Raw genomic sequence first — 23,623 nt, 5'->3', positions numbered from 1 at the left:
CTCCTTACTTCTTATAAAAGGCCTTTTTTCTGAAATCCGTCTAGACTAGATGATGCAGCCCTAACGTCAACATTTCATTGGGAGAGAGCGCCATCAGTCACAATTGCTGCATCATGATTGGTCATTGATTGGCACTCTAGGTCTGACTGACGTAAAGTCTTACGTTGACGGTTGGAGTGCGCCAGTGCGGGAGGCAGAAGGAAAAAAAACAGATGGAGGCAGAAGGAACCGTTACGGGACGTAAAAGAAGGTAAGCGATATCTTTGTAAAGCGTAACTTGGGTAAAACTTTGCAAACATTTAGGTGGCGAGTGTTTATGTTGGTTGAGATACTTTTTTCGAAGAAACTGGTCGGCACATGCGGCTAATAGTGAAGCTAACTTAGCTAGTGAGGCCCGGGCCACACGTGACCATGAACTTATTAACTGTTAGCTATCGTTAATTAGTTAATTTATTGTGGTAATATCTTTATGTAAAGAATATGCTCTTTGGGATTTTTTTCCACAAACAATGAAGTGAGTAAAATAATACTGAACTCCATTGAAAAAATCTTCAAATTAACATGACGATGATTGTGATGGATTGCCTGCTAGCTGGTCATTTAGAAAGGAGTCCACATTTACCTACAAAATATGTGCCGAATTAGATTGAAGTGGCTAATGAATGTTATTTTTTCAGTATTATCCATGTTGTTTATCAAGACTGCTCTAAACAAGGCTTGTTGTAATGGTGGATGTTTAAAAGGGAGTTCTGCAGGCAGCTGGACAGAGTTCAGCATCTCCAGCACACACCTCCAGCGTCTCAGAGCAGATCATACTGCTTATTGTTTCATGACTTAAACATAATTTTATATACGTATTCATGTGTTCATAATTAATTCTTCATATTTCTGTGGGTGGTTAATCATATTTTATTATATAATTAGCAAACAAGACAGCAAGTTTGATTTGATGATCAAATCTTAACATGATGTATGGCATTTTTGGCAATTAATATAATTTGCATTGGAGCCTCATGCATATTTAAAGTGCTTGCTGTGGACAAAATTGTTATGTGTTGAAATTTAAGAGGATATATCCTCTTAAAGACCCATGTTTTTCAGTTCCTGAGTTGTCTGATATGGTTACAGTAACACATCTCTGTATCCAAATGTTTCAACAAGTTGCTGTACCAAATTATAACATGATAAAACTAGTAACTAAAATAAGACATTGAACTACCTTTTTAAATAATTAAAATATTGTACTTTTATGTATTTAACAGAATGGATGGCCCAGCAGGAAATACCAAGAAAGAGATGCCCAAAAGAGCGCGAAACCCACCGAAGAAGATGTGTTTTTATGAACCAGACCCCGGCTCACCCAAAGATGACTCAGATGGTAATTGATTTCACTACATGGCTTAGCTAATTTTTGGCATGATTGTCATTTCTAACTTACTTTGGACACTATAAAAACCAAAATCTTTGACAGTCTCTGGTCTCTTATCACTTGGATTATTATTATCAATATATTGGCAAACTTCAGCTGCAAACATTGATTAACAGGATTTTTTAAAAAGAAATGTCAAGAAAGGTGAGAGTAACCCCCACTTGAAACTGTATGCATTTTAGTGACATAATTTTACAACTCTATTGGTCAAATTATCACTACATTTGGGGCTGGGAAATTGATTTAAATTTTTTTTATTTAAATATAATAAAATTCTCTCATCAGAAAAAGTAGCAAAAACAACCATGGGCCATATTTTCCAAATATTTTACCTCTAGAATAATGAATGTGCAGATTTTTCTCTCAATGTCTCCTGTTATCTAGCAGATCTCTCTGTCCCCACCTCCTAGCAGCAGCAGAAAATGGAGGTAGTGCGCTCTACCGCCGTTTAAGCTATTTGCAACTCACACACCACCCTTTTTATTCCACAGACAACAGCAAATAGTTATACAAACATGCAACCAGGTGTTTGTTTACCTGGAGGAGGCGGACATCTTGGAGAAATTAGTAATAATAAACGCATGCATAGACTCGCGGGAATCTTGTTGATCTTGTTGATAATAAAATGCATACAGTAATCATTAAATAATGAAATAGAATAAAAACAAAGTGAAAGGATAGAATACAGAGTGCATGATTCAAATCAAATACATTGTTATTGTAAAGTGTCGCATGAGTGAAGAAGTGTGAAGCAAATGCAAAAAGAATAAAGTTAATGCTAGTTGAAGGCTAATGTGAAGAGATTAATTTTGATCACTGCTAAGTCTAAGAGGATTAGAATTGAGACCAATAAGATATAGTAGCATGTTTAAGATTGATTTTTAGCCTGTACTGGTTTACTCAAAATCTCCTTTATTTACTCTGTTCATTTTCAGGACTTTTTGTATTGTTGACCTTTGAAGACGGATACACGGCAAAGATGTTTAATGCCTGTGATATACTAAGCAAAGATGATAAACCCACCACCTGCCTTAGAGATCTGAAGCCAGGGGAAGAAGTACTTGCAAGATGGTCCGACAACAAGTTCTACACCGCCACAGTGGACTTCGTTGGAACAGTTAAAAAGACAGTGGATGCCAAGAAGGCCACAAAGAAAGACATGAAAAAAAGAGATGCAGCTGCTCAACGATTTTACAACCTTCCATCACTACCTCAAGCAGGTCAGTCCACCTCAGTACAGGATCATCCAAATACTGTGGACCACAACGTCATCCAGCCTCCAACTACCTGGCCAGTGTACCAACCTCCACCTACCGAGTCATCTTTACCTATCCAGCCACAGCACCAGCCTGTAACTGCCTGGCCACAGTACCAGGTTCCAGTTTCCCAGTCATCGCCACATACGCATCCACCTGTCCAGCCGCTCCACCAGTATGCACTCACTCTGTCTCCAGTCACACATTGTTCCAACCTTTCGCAGTATCCAAAGCATCACCAATCTCACACGGCACTGCCCACATCTTCAGACCTGTCAGAACAACCTGTTTTGGTGGATTTGGATCACCAAAGACAGCCACCAGCTCCGACTGTAACACCCAAAGAAAGCTTTCTCAAAATGTTGTACAGTCCTGGTAAAAACCAAAAACCTGCTGTTCTTGGGGACCAGAGCCAGCCTAGTACGTCTGAACATGAGACTTCTTCATGCTCGTCATCTGCAGATACTTTCATCATTGAGCGTGATCCACTTCCAGAATCTGGAGAGCCAATTTTCAGTTTCCCTGAACCAAGAGAAGACAGATCATGGAAGCCATGCAGGGCATGCGAGGCAGAGGTGGAAAAATTAGTGGAGGAGAACGCCAAACTGCAGGATGTGCTGTGCAGTATGAGTAAGTACATTTTGTCTCTCTGTTGCAGTTAATTGTTCCTTTAACACTATTACTTTTTTCTCTCACAATTTTCCTAATGTACCAAATTAAACTAAAACTTAAAAGCTTTTAACAATCTGGTAAAAAATCTTAGCCCATCATGAAATCTCTTGATTTTTTTTAAAACTAGTCTCTTCCTTTTCTTTAGTTTATTTTTGCTTCTGTGTCCCTGTAAGGTAATTCATATTTTATGTTACAGGTGGTGAGCACCTCGAGGCATTAAAAAGCTTTCTGGACAAAGTGGAACAGATCCAACCTCAGGCTGGTGTTGGGGCTCCAAAACACAGATCTGGGAAGCAAGAGCTGTATCCAGAAAGTGGCCTATTCGTGTCTTCCACCCGCCTGGCTGCAATACATGCAGAAGCAAAGAAGGACTGCCTCAGATTGTTCCATCTTCTTTTTGATGAGTTTTTTTACAGCAGAGGAGTGCCGAAATGCTGTGGCCTTTGGGAAGCACGGGAAGGTGCCAGATGGGAAGACAGTCCTGGATAAGTTCAAAGTCAATGGCATTCTAAGTAAGTACATTGCTCATTGTTAACAATTTATGGAAATATGGAAAGGTTGTGGAAATCCATCAGTAAAAATACATAACATAAAGAAGCACAAATTATTTTCAAAAATGAATTTGTAATTCTACTTTTTATTTCTAGTTTGGTTTCCCCTCTTTTTTCTGACCCTTCTTACATTCATCACAATATCTGGCCACATTTGGCATAGTTTCTGAAGTGTTGGAACCCCATGTATCACATAGCTACATTTAATGTTTTGATTGTTTCAGTGACCTCATAGTTTTACTGAATTTCCTCGTGTGAACCATAGAGATATTTCAATGTGAATTATGTGACATCTGGATAAAAAAAACTCTAAATACTGTCATTGTAACTGCTGTTACATTATGCCATTTGTAATTTGTGCTTTCTTTTCTCTGTTTTTTTAATTCTTGCAGCTTACATCATGCGCTGTAGTATCCTGGATGGATGGACACCGGTGGAGAAAAGTAAGGTCAAAAAAGCCTTCATAAACAAATGCCGCATCAGGGCCACAGCACTGTAAAGTATTGCAACCTTCATTGAAATGTCCATGTTCAAAAAAAGTTGTTTGTTGTTTTAAATGCTGTGCAATGTTTTGCAATGTGCACGGTAAAGTTCTTAACACTGTAACGTATGGGATGTGGCATACTGATAGACATTGTTGAAATATCCATGTTCAAAAAAAGGCCCTTTTTAAATGTTGTTTTAAATGCTGTGCAATGTTATGCAATGTGCACTGTAAAGTTTTGTCATTATTACATCTACTTGAAACACGGCATCAGGGCCACAACACTGTAAAGTATTGGATGTGGCATACTGATAGACATTAGTTGAAACGACCATGTTCAAAAAAAGCCCCTGTATACAAATGCTGCATGAGGGGCTTAAAGTGATAGTTTCCCCAAGATTGAAATTTCACTCATTATCTACTCCCCCTCATGTGGACTAAGGGCTGGGAGAAGTTTCAGAGTCCTCCGTGGCTTCTCTGAGTTACAGGGGGTCTCGGCGTAGCAGTCTATGTCCATATGACGGTTGCAAATGGATACCAACTGTCTTCGTAACAAAAAGACACACCAAAAAACATCCAGATACCTCCATGCTGCTCGTATGTAATGTCCGTCTTGTATTGAAGCCCCGAAATGCGAAACTGTCCCGAAAAATATTAAATAAGTCTATATTTCAAGCTTGTTTTGTAGCGGAAGCTTCTTGAAGCTCCTCTTCCCAGTTTGTCAAATTTGGACAAACCAGGGTCTGTCCTCTTTCCAGGGAAGAGGAGCTTCGAGAAGCTTCCGCTACAAAACGAGCTTGAAATATAGACTTATTAAATTTTTTTCAGGACAATTTGGCATAATAGATAATGGAATAATCACCTCAGTTGATATTTAGCATCTCGTGGAGAGCTGAGCACCCTGCACAACCCAGACAACCTCTTCTGGCAACAGCATACAGCAGACTGTCAGAAGAACAGCAGCTCACCCCTTTTATACCCCATGGCCCCTCCCACTAGACAGGCCCAATTAACAGGGGGATTATAATACTGTGGCATTTTGCTAATCAACCATAAATAAACTCATCGAAATACAGCATGCATGTTAAAGTTCATTTCATCTTTTAGACCAGTGATTTTCACTAGTGCATTTAGGCTTGTCGCTCCTTAATGTCCAATGTCAATGTCCAGTGTCCTCCTTTGACACAAGGGAAAATGGTTTGGCCCAAATCGGGCCAATCAGTGGCAGCAGGTGTTTCCTGACACCATATTTAAAGCCCTCAGCCCCACCCTGACTCTTTTAGTCTGCAGTACAGAACCATGGTGAGAGGACAGACAGGGACAGTGGTCAAACTGTCACACAGTAAAACAAATATTTCTATCTACATCTCAAGATTTAAATTTAGCAAACGTTTGTAGCCTAAAAGACCAACCTGATGAACGCATAGACAGATTTATTGCAGGAAGCTGAGAGGATCAGACTGTCCTGATGATCTCTCTCACTACCTTCACCTCCGTTGTGTCAACAGCCAAATCTGCCTTCTTCCAACCAAAATAAACTCCTCCGCCTCCAACCACAGGAAACTGTTTTCCATCTTCCCTTCCCTCCTCACCCCTCCCCCCCTTCCTTCCTCCATCAAAGCTGACTTTCTAACCGTCTTTACCCAAAAGGTGAAGGACATCAGCTCCTCTTTTACCCCTGCCGCCATTCTCCCTCCCCCTATCCCCACCTCTGTTTTTACCCACTTTATCCCTCTCTCCTCTGGTGATGTCAACAGAATAGTTACGTCTAACCACAACGCCACATGCCCCCTTGACTCTATCCCCCCCCTCACTCCTCCAGGTCGTCTCGAGTGACGTCCTGCCATTCCTCACCACCTTCATCAACTCCTCCCTCACTTCAGGCCTTATTCCAGCCTTTCCCTGAAAACAGCCTTTCCCTGTATGCCTTTTAAGAAAAGACGTGACAGCATGGAAACAGAGAATTACAGAGTTTAGTTTGGACTAGTTAGGGAAAGGAGCTATAACAGATAATACAATAGACTGTGAGGATAACACACACCCAGGAATTATAATCATCTCTTCAGACATTTCCTGAAGGTTAATGCGCCAAAAAAATAAACAAAAATATGATTGTTCACAAGTCCCAAATCTCGAGTTTTGGGACTTGTCTTTTGAGGACGATTTAGAACACACTTAAGCAGAACAAGTACTGTCTTTTGCATACTTGTTATTAGACGAGTCTCAAGGCGAGTCTCAAGTCACTGTGTGGGCAAATTAACTGCGACTTGACTCCAAGTCTCTAACTCAAGTCCCCATCTCTGGTAAACACTTGTGTATGAACTGTATCTATGTTCATGTATGTATCTGTCTTTATGTATGTATGTATTTATGTTTATGTGTATATCTATGTTCATGTGTGTGTGTGTGTGTGTGTGTGTGTATGTTTATGTCTGCATGTATAGTATGTATGTGTGTATTCTTATGTATGTATGTTTGTATGTATGTATATAAGTATGTTACTGTGTGTGTTTGTGTGTGTATATATGTTTCTGCATGTATCTAAGTATGTATGTGTGTATTTGTGTGTGTATGTTTTACTGCAGGGGTCCCTAACATTTGTAATGTCCTGCCAATAATAAAAAAAAACATTGTGTGCCAATCGTTTTTTAAATGCATATATATATAAAGGCTGCTCATTTAACTGAAGTGATATCAAGGGCTTATGGAATTTAAAAAAATACATTAAGTTTATAATTACTATGAATATATCTAAAATGATCCCAGAATACATATCCTCATATTTTCTGCGCGAGCCGTTGTTAATGACCCTGGTGACACGCAGGCCACATGTTGCCCCCCCCCCCCCCCCTCTGTATGATTACCTTTGTATTACTGTATGTATTACTTTATGACTGTATGTGTTACTGTATTACTGTATGTATTACTGTAGGTGTGTCTATATTTTAATAATGAGGGAATAATAACATGTATGCTAGAGACCAGTACTTGTTGTGCTTAAGTGTGTTCTAAACTCAACACCAGAGCCACAGTACCAGTCATCACTTACTGAGGTGTTCTCAGTAGAGGTCTTGAGGTGTTTCTTCAAGACGAGGAGGGATTCTGCAGACCGTAGAGAGACTGTCTGGACTGTGAATGATAGCCATGCAGTATGAATATATCTCTGTGTACATTAATCTGTGTGTGTGTTTGTGTGTGTGTCCTACTCTTTAACAGCTCTAAAGTCGTGCAGCATTGTCATTCTGATCTTCGGACTGCTGAGTATTCTCCTAATCTCCCTGCGCTTCAGTGAGTTTAAATCATATCTTCCTGAATATGATGGACAAGAGGTCAGAATAGTGTACTTTGTAGGACAGGCTATAACGGCATTAAAGGTTATGTAATACCAAACTTGACAAAATGATTAGGATGGCATACAAGAAATAGCAAGAATTGCAAGAAATTTTGAAGCTGATTTTAACTAACCCTCATATATTAAACCAGCATATATTAAATATATTAAACCTGCATATATTAAATATATTAAACCTGCATATATATATATTTAAAAAAAAGCTGATCCACATGCCTAGTCCTGGGGTTATGCACGGGGTGTCACGTGGGCCCATTACTCATGTCTTACTCTGTATGCGCACTACTAGCATCTACATAGCGTCTTTTTCTGTGTTTGCTTTCATTAGTTTCAATTGGAGCTGGTTAGCGGTTTTGCATCCTCCTCCACAAGCACCACCCCCGACTCGTTAATCTCTGAGCGGGAGTGTCTTCCCAAACCTGGGAAATCTTTGTAGATACTGCTGTGTTATTCAATCATTTAGGAAAAGGCAGGTGAGAAAACTGGGTCAGAATCTTCTGGGTCGCCCTCTAGTGGACAGGTATTAGGAGAGAGTGAAGGGAGTATTTGATGGTGCATCTCTGGATACGTGTTGGAAACGTTCTGATCCTGGTTTCTTCTGGTTCAGTGATGCCCACGGAGGAGGAGGTGGCCCCCAGCATCATAGATGTATACTCCTCTACCCTGCGATTGCCCGTGGGCCAAACGGCCCGCTTCACCTGCAATGCCAGCGGCACGCCGGAGCCCAACGTCGAGTGGCTCCACAACGGCAGGCCCCTGGAGAGGGACAGCACAGATGACCAATCAGAGGCCTGGGTGGAGAGGGGGTTCCTCTTCGTCAGAGGGGTGAGGTCTGGCGTGAACATGGTCTGCTGCAGGGCGAGCAACAGCGCTGGCACGGCCAATCACACCGCTGAGCTGCTTGTCTTTGGTAAGATCTGGATCCAAGGAGAGACGTTTGTTGTTGATGTATTCATAACGTTGTTGTTGAGGTGTGTATATATATATATATTCATAAATGTATGCGTATATATGTGTATATATACACATATGCAAATTATATATATATATATATATATAAAAATATATACATGTGTGTGTGTCTGTGTGTGTGTCTATATGAGGAGCTCTTTTCCAAAACGCGATAAACGCCAAATCACTATATTTCCTTGTCAAAAATGTACAGCAAGATGCAGTTGGTTTCCAAACCGCAACAAGCGCCAAACCTATTTTTTGCCTTCACCTTGTGGGACCTTGGGGAGCAGAGAGTGGTCCCGAGTGTGGAGGTCTTGTGGACCCCCCAGGGCAGCGGGACCACCTCGTGTGTGAGGCCGAAAGGGTTCACCTTGTCGGACTAGGGGGAGCAGAGAGTGGCCCCGAGTGTGGAGGTCTTTATTCCATGCATTTGGATTTATTTGATTTATATTCATTTATAGAATGAGATGAGTCCCTGATATCGTATATTGCATGTTCTCTTGTTTAAAAAAAATAATACATAAACCATCAATGGATTAACAGCGTTTTGAATTTTCTTTTATGGATTAATAGCGTTTTGAAAAAAATAACAACTTTGAATTTATAATCAACAATATTGTTTGATTTAAAAGTCATTGTTCAACATATTCAGACTGAGTGAACAAACCATTTTAACAGGATGAATTGAATATTAACAAAATATGTGGGTCTAGGTAAAAAATGTCATTTTCCTGAAAGATATTCAAATGGATTCATAGCGTTTTGGAAAAGAGCTCATGTATATATGAGTACTTTTCTTTATAGTCACTTGTGTCATCCCCTGCTTTACCCAAAACGTAGTGGAACCAAAACCGTGATATGAACCGAACTGTGAATTCTCTGAACCGTTTCCCTTGTTTTGTTGATGTCATGACGTGAAAGAGGTGTTTTTAAGTCCATTGATGTTAAGCTTCTAGCAGAAGCAGACAACCAGCCATGTATGTTGTCCAATTGAACCTAGCCTCAAACCACAGACCCATTCTCAATAACAAAACAAACTATAACTCAGACGTGCAAACTTAATGGACAAGTGGAAGGATCGTGAAATAGGACAGGAATCTGAACTACAAATCCTACAATTACTGAATAAATTGTACTTGCACTGCCATTAGACACTTATGTAAGTATATTAGTATGTTTGTTTATGCATGTGTACATATGTTAATGTATGTGTACATATTTAAACGTATGTTTACGTATGTGTACGTATGTTTTTGTATGTGTACATATTTATACGTATGTTTACTTATGTGTACGTATGTTTATGTATGTGAACATATTTATACGTATGTTTACTTATGTGTACGCATGTTTATGTATCTTTACATATTTATACTTATTTTTAAGTATAAAATCTGGGTCTGAATCTTATTGGTCGCCCTCTGGTGGACAGGTATTAGGAGAGAGTGAAGGGAGTGTCTGATGGTGCATCTCTAGATACGTGTTGTAAACGTTCACTCCTCTCCTCCTGGTTTCTTCTGGTTCAGTGATGCCAGTGATGACCAGCATCATAGATTTACACTCCTCTACCCTGCGATTGCCCGTGGGCCAAGTGGCCCGCTTCACCTGCGATGCCGGCGGCACGCCGGAGCCCACCGTCGAGTGGCTCCACAACGGCAGGCCCCTGGAGAGGAACGGCACAGACGACCAATCAGAGGCCTGGGTGGAGAGGGGGTTCCTCTTCGTCAGAGGGGTGAGGTATGGCGTGAACACGGTCTGCTGCGTGGCGAGCAACAGCGCTGGCACGGCCAATCACACCGCTGAGCTGCTTGTCTTTGGTAAGATCTGGATCCAAGGAGAGATGTTTGTTGTTGATGTATTTATAACGTTGTTGTTGAGGTGTGTATATATATATATATATATATATATATATTCATAAATGTATGTGTATATATATATACACGTATACAAAATTATATATATATATATATATATATATATGTGTGTATGTATATATATAATTTTGTATTTATATATGTATGTATATATATATACATATATATATATATACATACATATATACGAAAACAAATCCTCATCCGCTTATCCGGGGTCGGGTCGCGGGGGCTCAAGCATGAATCAGCATTTTTTAAATTTTCCAATGCAAATGAATGGGGGGGATTTTGGGCGAATAACCTGGAATATCTCGGGAATTATGAATAATATCATGTCTTGTTCTCCCGTCAGATGCCTGTGAACTCACACTGGACCCAAACACAGTCAACGGACACCTCTCTCTGTCTGAGGACAACAGAAAGGTGACGTATGGAGAGGACCAGTCGTATCCGTATCACCCAGAGAGATTTTACTTCGTGTCCCAGGTGTTGTGTAGAGAGGCTCTGACTGGCCGCTGTTACTGGGAGGTAGAGAGGAAAGGAGATGTTGTTATAGGAGTGACATACAGAGGAATCACAAGGAGAGGACGGGGTGGTGACAGCGCGCTTGGAAGGAACAACAAGTCCTGGAGTCTTTATTGTCATGATGATCGTTACTCTGCCTGGTACAACGATAGACGGACAGACAAACGTCTCCCCCCCGCTGGCTCTACCAGAGTAGGAGTGTATCTGGACCGGCCTGCTGGCACTCTGTCCTTCTACAGAGTGTCCCGAGGTGTAGGAGGGTCCTCAGACACACTGACACACATCCACACCTTCAGGTCCACCTTCACCCAGGAGGACCTCCTCCCTGGGTTTTACGTATGGGGGGAGGAGGGTAACTCAGTGTCTCTGTGTCGGTTGTAGAAAGAAAAAAAGGGAGGCGGAGGACGGGTGCAGGCACACACACACACAGACACACACACACACAGACACACACACACACAGACAAACACACACACACACAGAGACAAACACACACACACACACACACACGTAGAGACAAACACACACACACACACACACGCGTAGAGACAAACACACACACGTAGAGACAAACACACACACACACACACACACACACGTATAGACAGGTTTAGGGTAGAGTGGAGGGGGGTGAGGGAGGAGGATGAGGTTGTTTCCTGTTTTGTTGTTTTCTCTGTGTCGGCTGTAGAAGACACAACACAGGCAGACGGGCGGACATACACACACACACACACACACACATACACACACACACACACACGATAGGGGGATCAGTGTCTCTGTGTCGGCTGTAGAAAGAAAACACAGACGGTCAGCAGGGTCAAGGGTCAGGGTCACACACACACACACACACACACACAGTAGACCCCCTCCGTGCGGCGCCCCCCCCACACACACACACACACACACACAGTAGACCCCCTCCGTGCGGCGCCCCCCCCACACACACACACACACACACACACAGTAGACCCCCTCCGTGCGGCGCCCCCCCCACACACACACACACACACACACACAGTAGACCCCCTCCGTGCGGCGCCCCCCCCACACACACACACACACACACAGTAGACCCCCCCCCCGGAAAGTTGTTGAGGTGGGGGGGGGGGGTTGTGGTCTGGCGGAGTTGTTGTTGACGGGGGGGGGGATTACGGGCTGGTGGAGTAGTTGACGGGGGGGGGGGGGGGGGGGATTACGGTCTGGTGGAGTTGTTGACGGGGGGGGGGGGGATTACGGTCTGGTGGAGTTGTTGACGGGGGGGGGGGGATTACGGTCTGGTGGAGTTGTTGACGGGGGGGGGGGGGGATTACGGTCTGGTGGAGTTGATGACGGGGGGGGGGGGGGGATTACGGTCTGGTGGAGTTGTTGACGGGGGGGGGGGGATTACGGGCTGGTGGAGTTGATGACGGGGGGGGGGGGGGGGGATTACGGTCTGGTGGAGTTGTTGACGGGGGGGGGGGGATTACGGTCTGGTGGAGTTGTTGACGGGGGGGGGGGGATTACGGTCTGGTGGAGTTGTTGACGGGGGGGGGGGGGATTACGGGCTGGTGGAGTTGTTGACGGGGGGGGGGGGGGGATTACGGGCTGGTGGAGTTGTTGACGGGGGGGGGGGGGATTACGGGCTGGTGGAGTTGTTGACGGGGGGGGGGCGATCTTGAGCGGATCTTTCATTTTTCTTGTGTGCTCTAATGTTAATGTAATGCTGTGCTGTAATGCGTGGAGACAAACACACACACAGAGAGACAAACACAAGCACACACACAGAGACAAACACAAACACACACACAGAGACAAACACAAACACACACACAGAGACAACACACACACACACACACACACACACACACACACACACACACACACACACACACACACACACACACAGACAGACAAACAAGGGGGTAGCTTAGCAGGCTTTATTAAGATTGAATCTTTAATTTGAATGTATATTAAATACCTATTGAACGTAAATCACATGTTTTTATGCTACAGTTTTTGTACATTTTCAAGAGTTTTGTTCTTAAGGACTCTGATATCATTATTTGTGTCCTAACAAGGAACCTGATTTAAAGCAGATTTTATATTTCATTCATAATAACCAGGAGGTCTGTGTTGTAAATGACTTTAAACTGAGTATTGATTCCTGGTGTTCTGTTGGGAACCAAACGGCAGCAGAACATGTTCAGTTATTAAAGATACGTGCACACCTGTTTATGATTAGTAAAGTCTGCAGCTTCTATTGTTTCAGTCCTTGTGTTTATTGTGTACATGTAAGGGACTATTTTTCTGTTGCATTTGTTAATGAAGCATAATTTTAATAAACAACTCAGTGGATCAACTGAATGTTCTCGTGTGTTCAGCCCATCATCATTCTCCTTTTATTACTAAATAATGTTACATAAGTGCCTTAAGAATAATAATTTGTTAATCAGAAATTATAAATAAAACAACAAATGTTGTTCTGATATTATTCTGGACCTCCTCCCTGGGTTTTGGTTAGGGGGGGGGGGGGGGGGGCGGTGCCTCAGTGTCTCTGTGTCCGTTGTAGAAAGAAACCACAGACAGACGGCCGGACACACACACACACACACACTGGGATTGGGATCACTGGTCGCAGTGATCCCAATCCCAGTGTGTGCAGTGTATCATGCGTTGCTATGGTGCATCAGGTGCATGCTGGGAGGTGTAGTTCTTAGTGTTTCTCAGGTGCATGCTGGGAGGTGTAGTTCTTAGTGTTTCTCAGGTGCATGCTGGGAGGTGTAGTTCTTAGTGTCTCAGGTGCATGCTGGGAGGTGTAGTTCTTAGTGTCTCTCAGGTGCATGCTAGGAGGTGTAGTTCTTCATGTCTCTCAGGTGCATGCTGGGAGGTGTAGTTCTTAGTGTCTCAGGTGCATGATGGGAGGTGTACTTCTTACTGTCTCTCAGGTGCATGCTGGGAGGCGTAGTTCTTCCTGTCTCTCAGGTGCATGCTGGGAGGTGTAGTTCTTCCTGTCTCTCAGGTGCATGCTGGGAGGTGTAGTTCTTAGTGTCTCAGGTGCATGCTGGGAGGCGTAGTTCTTCCTGTCTCTCAGGTGCATGCTGGGAGGTGTAGTTCTTCCTGTCTCTCAGGTGCATGCTGGGAGGTGTAGTTCTTAGTGTCTCAGGTGCATGCTGGGAGGCGTAGTTCTTCCTGTCTCTCAGGTGCATGCTGGGAGGTGTAGTTCTTAGTGTCTCTCAGGTGCATGCTGGGAGGTGTAGTTCTTAGTGTCTCTCAGGTGCATGCTGGGAGGTGTAGTTCTTAGTGTCTCTCAGGTGCATGCTGGGAGGTGGCAGTGAGTTGAAGTAGGGGTGCTGTAGCCCCCCCAGGGCGGAGACCCGGTCGCGGGGGGGGGGGGGGGGGGGGGGCGTCCTGCAACGACCATGCAGGACGAGGTAATAACGACCCCCACAACCAAACCAGGAGAGGATAATGTTACAACCAAGGCAAATAAAATATTAACCGTAGACTCTGATATACCTACGACTACAAATCAGTCAATCCTTTCTGAAGTAATGAACAAAATCAGAAACAGTAATTTTTCAACAATGAGAACACTCAGACAGATCAAACATGAGCCCATTAAAACAGTCGTTGTGCTAAAACCACAACTACTGCTGTAGCGGCCGTACAAGACGGCAAAGTCAAACAATCGGTCTGAACGGGTTGAACACAAACAGATCCCAGCAGAAGACTGTCAGACGTGTGCTAGAAGTGGTCGGGACGCGTTCTGGGTAACAAACACTAGATAACGTTGGGATCTCTGTACTGAAGGAACAACGCAGCGGCTGCTGGAGCAGGAAGGAAGCCCAACGCCAGCAGCAAACTAAATGACTGTTGGGTTGTGGCGGCGTGTTCAGCCCAGTGTCTGCTCTCCACAGGGCCCCGTGACTACAGCACATATCTCCGTAGAAGTAACGGTGACCACGCCACGCCCTGTTGTCTGAGGTCACGTCGGGGGACGGACACAACGCCGTCCAATGAGGTCGCTGAATCATCAGCCCCTAAAGAGACTCGTCTCCGTGTGGAACGGGGAGGACAACGTTTCCACAACAGTGAAGAAGGTACAGAGGCGGACGGCGTTGGGCGGGTGGAGGAGGAGTTATGCAACGTCATTTGGAACATCACCACAGACTGTATTGACGGGACGGGAACATGGCTCAGCGCCAGCCATAAAAGGTAGTGTGATGGAAAAATCGACATATCCGAATTGTTGTTTGATGAGTTTGTCTGTTCTTGTGTAACTTGTAGTGTCCTCAGTTTCAACCCTGATTGTCCCGCCCATTTCCTCCCAGCTGTCTATTGATCCTTGTGCTTTGGGTGAGAACGTCACAAAGACAGGCATCTGGAATTTGCATTTGTTTGTCGTGAACCCCGACCGTTGTATTCCTAGGTGTTGGGACAGAAGGGTCGTAAAGAGAAGAATTTGTCCAAACAAACGGAGCGTAGAGGACAACCCAGGGGAGCAGCCCGTAAATACAAGGCTAGGAACCAGGGAGCAGGAGGGGTTGAAGCTCTCTCCCCAATGATCGGGCTGGTAAAGAACGCAGACTGGATGAACTGCGTTTATTATAATCAACAGAGGTTCATTAATTACACGGACGACGCTTTATCTGCGCTAGGTGAGCAGCTGCGTGCCACAAGACAAATGACTTTGGCAAAACAGGCAAGCCCTGTGATTGGTTACTGGCGGAACAAGGAGGAGTCTGTGCTCTTATAGGAGAAATGTGCTGCACCTTATTAAATAATTAATTATATTATTATTTAATAAGTATAATAATATATAATAATATAATAATTATATAATAATATTAATTTTAATATAATTATATTAATAAAGTTACAAATTAAAAACGTTCCCACACACGCTTTGATTCACAGCCAGTCAACGCCTGCCCTCTGGTGGGCAAAACGAGAACTGCATGCAGCATATATTTTGTGGTCAGGAACGAGTTGAACTTCGCTTAATCTCTAAAAATGAAAATATATAACTACACATTACAGGCCACAATACAAGACGAACACCGCTGTTTTTAAAGTTTAGATTTTTTTCATACAATAAGTTATAAATTAAAAAATATTCCCACACACGCCAATATTCAGTCGGTCAACGCCTGCCCTCTGGTGGACAAAACGAGAACTGCACGCAGCATATATTTTGTGGTCAGGAACGAGTTGAACTTCGCTTAATCTCTAAAAATGAAAATATATAACTACACATTACAGGCCACAATACAAGACGAACACCGCTGTTTTTAAAGTTTTGATTTTTTTCATACAATAAGTTATAAATTAAAAAATATTCCCACACACGCCAATATTCAGTCGGTCAACGCCTGCCCTCTGGTGGACAAAACGAGAACTGCACGCAGCATATATTTTGTGGTCAGGAACGAGTTGAACTTCGCTTAATCTCTAAAAATAAAAATATATAACTACACATTACAGGCCACAATACAAGACGAACACCGCTGTTTTTAAAGTTTTGATTTTTTTCATACAATAAGTTATAAATTAAAAAATATTCCCACACACGCCAATATTCAGTCGGTCAACGCCTGCCCTCTGGTGGACAAAACGAGAACTGCGCGCAGTATATATTTTCTGTGGCCAGGAAGGCGAATTCATACGAGTTGAACTTCGGTTAAGCTCTAAAAAACATGAAACTGTATTAAAACCCGTCGTGTGTAGAAAACGGGAGTAGAGCAACGGTAGACTCGTCTGCAAATTAAAATATAAGCTCCAACTCAATACTTGCGTTTAAAGTTGATGGTCGGACTGTAAACAATGACCCTCCCACGGAGGAGGAAGTCTAGATCCGGATATCCGGTATCGGCTCCACCGGTGGGCGGGATATATCGTCCCCATGGTTACCGTAGCTCCTTATCACGCCGCAGGTTACCCAGATCGGTGTTCAAAGAAACGCAATTCATGTAATAAAATAAACCTAACAGCGTCACGCTTGTTGTTAAGATTGTGATTATATTTTAGATTTAATCTATCTATTTTAGATCTATTTTTAGATAACCATCGTCCAGTTTCACTATTAAACAACGATTATAAATGACTAACCTACATTTACACTGACACATTAAAACGGTTCAAAGGAGCAACAGGTCTGTACGTAACAATATGAGGCTAGTGCGCGACCTTCTGGAGCACGGCCGTCCGCTAGAGGACAAAGGGGTCGTTTTATCCCCTGACTCCTACAAGGCGTTTGATACGTCACAACATCAGCTCCTGTTTAAAGTCGTGCATATGTACGGATCTGGACCTCGATTCTGTAACATAACAGAATCATTTTACAACGGCAGCACTAGTTCAGGAGCACCCCCCCCCCCCCCTCGCTTCACCGTCAATAGAGGGCTTCAACAAGGACGCAACGTCTCCCCGTTCCTCTTTGTTTAGGCAGAAGAAATGTTGGCCGTTCTTATTCTAAACTCTGATGTTGTCAAGCTGAATGTTTTCGATGAACAGATCATTATGAGCCAACTGGCCGATGACACCACCGTCTTCTTAAAAGGTTTAGAACAAATCCCTAAAGTCCCTAAGTATAAATGTATAGAAAGTACTAAATTAAAACATTTCATCCATTACGTTTACATGTGATACTTTGAAACTTCAGAATTTGTTCTTTATTATTTGTAATTCAATGCGTGTGTGTGTGTGTAATGTAAAATGGGAACAGACTGAATAATATATGTTTTATATGAACACTGTCTAATAAAGGTGTAATGTAAAACGGGAACAGACTGAATAATATATGTTTTATATGAACACTGTCTAATAAAGGTGTAATGTAAAATGGGAACAGACTGAATAATATATGTTTTATATGAACACTGTCTAATAAAGGTGTAATGTAAAATGGGAACAGACTGAACAGCGACATCTAGTGGCGAGGAACGGGACCGCACGCAAAGCGGGATTAAAACGGGGAGTTTAAAACGCACACACGTTCTGTTTGTACGAATAAAACGCATGATCATACCCTATGTTGTAATAATCTGAGGTGTATTGATCAACAGAAGACACAGGTGGAGTTAAAGGTGTTGATTTAATGGCTTGTTTTACCACCCCGGTAACACAGGGCGTCCGTCCCCCAAAAGAGTCCCCGACTTTAGTTCCGCAGTCGAGCAGCAAAACTGTACCTGTTGTAACTAACAATCAACTAATGTCTGTCTGTCTGTCTAATTATATACTAATTATAAAGAGTATTTACTATAACTTTATAAGACTAATTATAAAGAGTATTTACTATAACTTTATAAGACTAATTATGAAGAGTATTTACTACAACTTTATAAGACTAATTATAAAGAGTATTTACTATAACTTTATAAGACTAATTATAAAGAGTATTTACTATAACTTTATAAGACTAATTATAAAGAGTATTTACTATAACTTTATAAGACTAATTATAAAGGGTATTTACTATAACTTTATAAGACTAATTATAAAGAGTATTTACTATAACTTTATAAGACTAATTATGTAGAGTATTTGCTATAACTTTATAAGACTAATTATAAAGAGTAATGAAGCTTTAATAGAAGAGTTCTCAACAGCTTTATTATTTGTTCCTATAACTATATCAGCCTCATTATAACAGGAAATTATGTTACGATGTTACGATGCCTAGCAATTATGTTATGTTAATTACACGTTAGTAGAACCACACACACACACACACACACACACACACACACACACACACACACACACACACACACACACACACACACACACACACACACACACACACACACACACACACACACACACACACGTGTCCGTGGGGGCGGGGCCAGGAGAGGACGCGTTGTTGAGGAAACTAAACTTAAGCCGTTTCTCAATACCAAGTACGCGGACTACGTTCTCGCGGACTTGGAAGTACGTACTTGGCAAGTCCGGACTTTCAAGTACAGACTTCCGAGAACGCGAGTACGCACCTGCAATTGGAACAGCAGCGGACTGGATGATGCATTCTGGGATATTTAACGGTCCCAAGTCCACACGAGTCACCTCCGATGCATCCTCGGTAGAACGGCCTCATCGAGAACGCATCGAGAACACACACGGGTTTTACGACAGTACTCGCGTACTTGGAATTGGAACAGTGCTTGGGCTACCACTGATGACGTTTATCGAGAACGCAAGTACACGAGAACACACGAGAACGCAAATTGAGAAACGGCTTCTCTCTCCCCACGCTCCAAATGAGAAACTGGGAGTTAGAGGAAGACATTTTCTCCTCTTCCGTCTGAGGAGGAGCAGAAGGAGGAGGAGGAGGAGAGGGGTACATTAGATACACTCTGAGGAGGAGGAGGAGGAGAGGGGTACATTAGATACACTCTGAGGAGGAGGAGGAGGAGAGGGGTACATTAGATACACTCTGAGAAGGAGGAGGAGGAGGAGGAGAGGGGTACATTAGATACACTCTGAGAAGGAGGAGGAGGAGGAGGAGAGGGGTACATTAGATCCACTCTGAGGAGGAGGAGGAGGAGAGGGGTACATTAGATCCACTCTGAGGAGGAGGAGGAGGAGAGGGGTACATTAGATCCACTCTGAGGAGGAGGAGGAGGAGAGGGGTACATTAGATCCACTCTGAGGAGGAGGAGGAGGAGAGGGGTACATTAGATCCACTCTGAGGAGGAGGAGGAGGAGAGGGGTACATTAGATCCACTCTGAGGAGGAGGAGGAGGAGAGGGGTACATTAGATCCACTCTGAGGAGGAGGAGGAGGAGAGGGGTACATTAGATCCACTCTGAGGAGGAGGAGGAGGAGGAGAGGGGTACATTAGATACACTCTGAGGAGGAGGAGGAGGAGGAGAGGGGTACATTAGATACACTCTGAGGAGGAGGAGGAGGAGGAGGAGGAGAGGGGTACATTAGATACACTCTGAGGAGGAGGAGGAGGAGAGGGGTACATTAGATACACTCTGAGGAGGAGGAGGAGGAGGAGGAGGAGAGGGGTACATTAGATACACTCTGAGGAGGAGGAGGAGGAGAGGGGTACATTAGATACACTCTGAGGAGGAGGAGGAGGAGCAGGAGGAGGAGGAGAGGGGTACATTAGATCCACTCTGAGGAGGAGGAGGAGGAGCAGGAGGAGGAGGAGAGGGGTACATTAGAAACACTCTGAGGAGGAGGAGGAGGAGAGGGGTACATTAGAAACACTCTGAGGAGGAGGAGGAGGAGAGGGGTACATTAGATACACTCTGAGGAGGAGGAGGAGGAGAGGGGTACATTAGATACACTCTGAGGAGGAGGAGGAGGAGGAGGAGGAGGAAAGGGGTACATTAGATACACTCTGAGGAGGAGGAGGAGGAGGAGGAAAGGGGTACATTAGATCCACTCTGAGGAGGAGGAGGAGGAGGAGGAGAGGGGTACATTAGATACACTCTGAGGAGGAGGAGGAGGAGGAGAGGGGTACATTAGATCCACTCTGAGGAGGAGGAGGAGAGGGGTACATTAGATCCACTCTGAGGAGGAGGAGGAGAGGGGTACATTAGATCCACTCTGAGGAGGAGGAGGAGGAGGAGGAGGAGGAGGTCAGAGCTCCAGCTCCTGCTCTCTCTCGGTGTCTGGAACGTCGCTGTCACACAAACATTCCATCTCCCCAGACCAGAGAGTGTGAGCAGTGGACCTGAGCTCAACGCTGCCCCCGTGTGGCGCTAGAAACAAACTGCAGGCTGGATCACATTCACTCATTGTTCACATTTTAAAGCCGCTTCAAACTGAAACTCGACCGCTTCATTGTTAAAGTCGACCCTTGGAGACAGCGTCAGTCATACCGTCAAAGCCCTCTGATTGGCTAAAAGCACAGGAGTAGGGCGGGGCTAAGGGAGGTTACCCGGTCTGTCATTGGGCAGCAGGCTCACCCCCCCCCCCCCCGGCCAGCTCTGCTCCTCTCTGAGGACCTAGGAGAGCACCACGACGGCGGGAGACGTTGATTGATTCATCCGTTAGTGTAGCTGACTGGAGATCAGTGAGATTCATGTTTATCTTTCTGTCACACTCCAACAGCTCAATAAAGACGTCGTGACGCGGTCTCAACACGTGGGCGGGGCCTAAAGGAGAGAGCGCTTTATGCGTTGACTGCTTCCAGTGTCGTGTTGCTCAGACTACAGACTGATGTGCTTCTTGTTTAGCGGACAACACAGAACATGAGGAGCTTTAAAAAAGAAAAAGTCCACGTACTGAACCACCGATCTTAACAGCGCTCTGAATAATCCTGAGTGGATTATTCCCCTGAGTGGTCGGCCCGGTAACAGAGCGGACTCAGCGCCCACATCTTCCTCAGCTGTTCCATGACGTCGTCTGTCCCGGGAAACGCTGGCAGCCCCCCCTGGAGCATCTCCGTGGACACGCCCCCCGCCCCCCTGGAGGAGACAGGGTCAGAGGTCAGAGGTCAGAGGTTAGAGTCAGGGTTAGGGTTAGGGTCAGGGGAAGGATATGGGAGGGGGGGACGTTAGGGTATAGGGGAGGGGGAGGTTAGGGTATAGGGGAGGGGGAGGTTAGGGTAGGGGGGAGGGGGGAGGTTAGGGTATAGGGGAGGGGGGAGGTTAGGGTAGGGGGGAGGGAGGAGGTGGGAGGTGAGGGGGAGGATAGGGAATAGGGGAGGTTAGGGAGGAGGTGAGGGTAGAGGGGGGAGGTAAGGGGGGAGGATGGAGGTGAGGGTATAGGGGAGGGGGAGGATAGGGGAGGGGGGAGGTGAGGGTATAGAGGAGGGGGGAGGTTACCTTACCTTATTAGGGTAACAGGCGTGTGTATAATAAAAATGACCACACAAGCCACACAGCCAGGTCGTTTTAAATGATTTTATATCATAAAACAACATCAGTAGACATTTCAACAACTGTGCGCACAGAGAAACAATTCTGGGATGTGAATCAAAAAAAACAACGGTTCATTGTGAGACCATCTGACCCTAACTCTGTCCCTAACACTGAACCATGAGGAACCCTTGAGAAACAAGGAACCCTTGACAACCCGTGACTCTCGTCACGTCCTGCGAGGTGGAGCAGTCCCATCGTAGTCCTCGTCTCGCTCCTGGTGGGTCGTCAGCTTCATCTGTTCACAACACAAACACACATTAAAAGAGTGATGTTACGTCACCAGGTGTGAGTGTGACCAGCTGTTACGTTTTAGTTGTGTTTTAGTGTCCACCTTGATGTACGCTGGATAAACTACAGTAGTAGCAGCTGATGTGACCGTAATTACCTCAAATCACAGCTTTGGCTAAAATTCACAGAATGAAAAATCTGAAGGAAAAACTAATTAACACGCTCTACGATCGTTAATTTAAAAAGATTGAATAATTAAAAAGAACCTCCAGGTGTCAAGTGTTTGGTGATGGTTACCCTCCGGTCCCCAGTCTCCGGTCCAGCCTGGTGCCCCATTCCTGGTCCAGGGGGATCTGGATACCCTCTGGTCCACAGTCTCCGGTCCAGCCTGGTGCCCCATTCCTGGTCCAGGGGGATCTATTTAGCTGCTGGTCCCCAGCCTCTAGTAGTCTACCCTGGTGCCCCAGGCCTGGTCTAGGGGATCTAGTTACCCTACAGTCTAATTAAGTGCTTTGAGTGCGAGAAAAGCGCTATAAAAATCCAATGTAGTATTATTATTATTATACATCACCCTGGTGCCCCATACCTGGTCCAGCGGGATCTGGTCTCCAGCCTCTGGTCTCCTATGCCTGGTCTTGGGGATCTGGTCACCTGCTGGTCCTCTGCCTCTGGTCCAGGAGATCCTGTGAAGTCAGACAGCATCTTTATAGACACGTGCACATAGCGGTCTTGAATCTAACTACCCCCCCCCCCCCCCCCCCCCCGCAGAAGCCCCTTACCTTGAGCTGGACGACGATGGAGATCTTGGGGTGCTTTGGTCGTCTCGTTGCAAAATACAGCCAACAGACTTACCTTGAGCAGATCTAGTAGTTTGTTGCTGTTGGTTCATGTACAAATAATTGACTATACATTTCATGTTCCCCCCATTTAGCAAATAATTCCCACCCATAAACAAGGCTGACAACGGTACAAAATAACAAACTGTTCTCATGCCTTTTGTCTACTTCCTTACTACTCTCTAAAACATTGCATGCACATCGCATGAGCGTTGCCTTACTGATCAGGGTGTGATCTGAGTGACCAGAGATGCATGCTGGGATACTGTGCCATCTGACGCCTGCAGTTCTGTAGACGTTCCCCCTCAGGAGAAACCCAAGTTTTCAAAAAGCTGTCGTGACATCAGTTACATGGCCTGGAACGTCCGTCAAGACCGTGACAGGGACTCCCCGAGGAGAAACGCCAAAGGGTAGGCTGTGAGGCTCCCCCTCTCGGCGACTAGAATACAACCCAGCTCTTAGAGGAGAGAATCATGGAGCACATTTCAACGTTCCTCTTCATAGACCTTGAAGCCCCAGTGAGGCTTTCTTCACCTCCTCTTCTGATGAAGAGCACAACTGCAGCTCGACAGGGACGGTAGTCGGGATGTTTCCAAGATG

The 23,623-nt window shown here is 44.5% G+C and overlaps 2 protein-coding genes and 1 long non-coding RNA gene across 3 annotated transcripts; 2 read left to right on the top strand and 1 right to left on the bottom strand.

The window, feature by feature from the left end:
- Window positions 1–212: 212 nt before the first annotated feature.
- LOC311371127 (uncharacterized protein) lies at window positions 213–4,429 on the top strand (the record flags this gene model as incomplete). Its single annotated transcript, XM_084489352.1, is given in 6 exon segments — window positions 213–250; window positions 1,263–1,378; window positions 2,365–3,315; window positions 3,554–3,762; window positions 3,764–3,869; window positions 4,301–4,429. Coding segments are annotated over 6 exon segments (1,527 nt in total). The 3' UTR covers window positions 4,408–4,429.
- Window positions 4,430–8,353: 3,924 nt separating this feature from the next.
- On the top strand, window positions 8,354–15,298 carry LOC311371126 (neural cell adhesion molecule L1-like; the record flags this gene model as incomplete). Its single annotated transcript, XM_084489351.1, has 4 exons — window positions 8,354–8,654; window positions 10,225–10,515; window positions 10,925–11,065; window positions 14,997–15,298. 4 exons carry the CDS (start codon window positions 8,354–8,356, stop codon window positions 15,296–15,298), a joined length of 1,035 nt encoding a protein of 344 aa, XP_084345477.1.
- Window positions 15,299–22,055: 6,757 nt separating this feature from the next.
- On the bottom strand, window positions 22,056–22,915 carry LOC311371125. Its single transcript, XR_014640991.1, has 3 exons — window positions 22,774–22,915; window positions 22,485–22,589; window positions 22,056–22,194 (listed from the first exon to the last, which is right to left on the bottom strand). It is a non-coding gene; the product is annotated as an uncharacterized lncRNA (long non-coding RNA).
- Window positions 22,916–23,623: the final 708 nt, after the last annotated feature.

Source organism: Micromesistius poutassou (assembly GCF_964030765.1).
Source record: "Micromesistius poutassou genome assembly, contig: SCAFFOLD_3182, whole genome shotgun sequence".
NCBI classification, from domain to species: Eukaryota; Metazoa; Chordata; class Actinopteri; order Gadiformes; family Gadidae; genus Micromesistius; species Micromesistius poutassou.
Note: the sequence above shows the minus strand (reverse complement) of the source record. Positions and strands in the feature narration are given on the sequence as shown.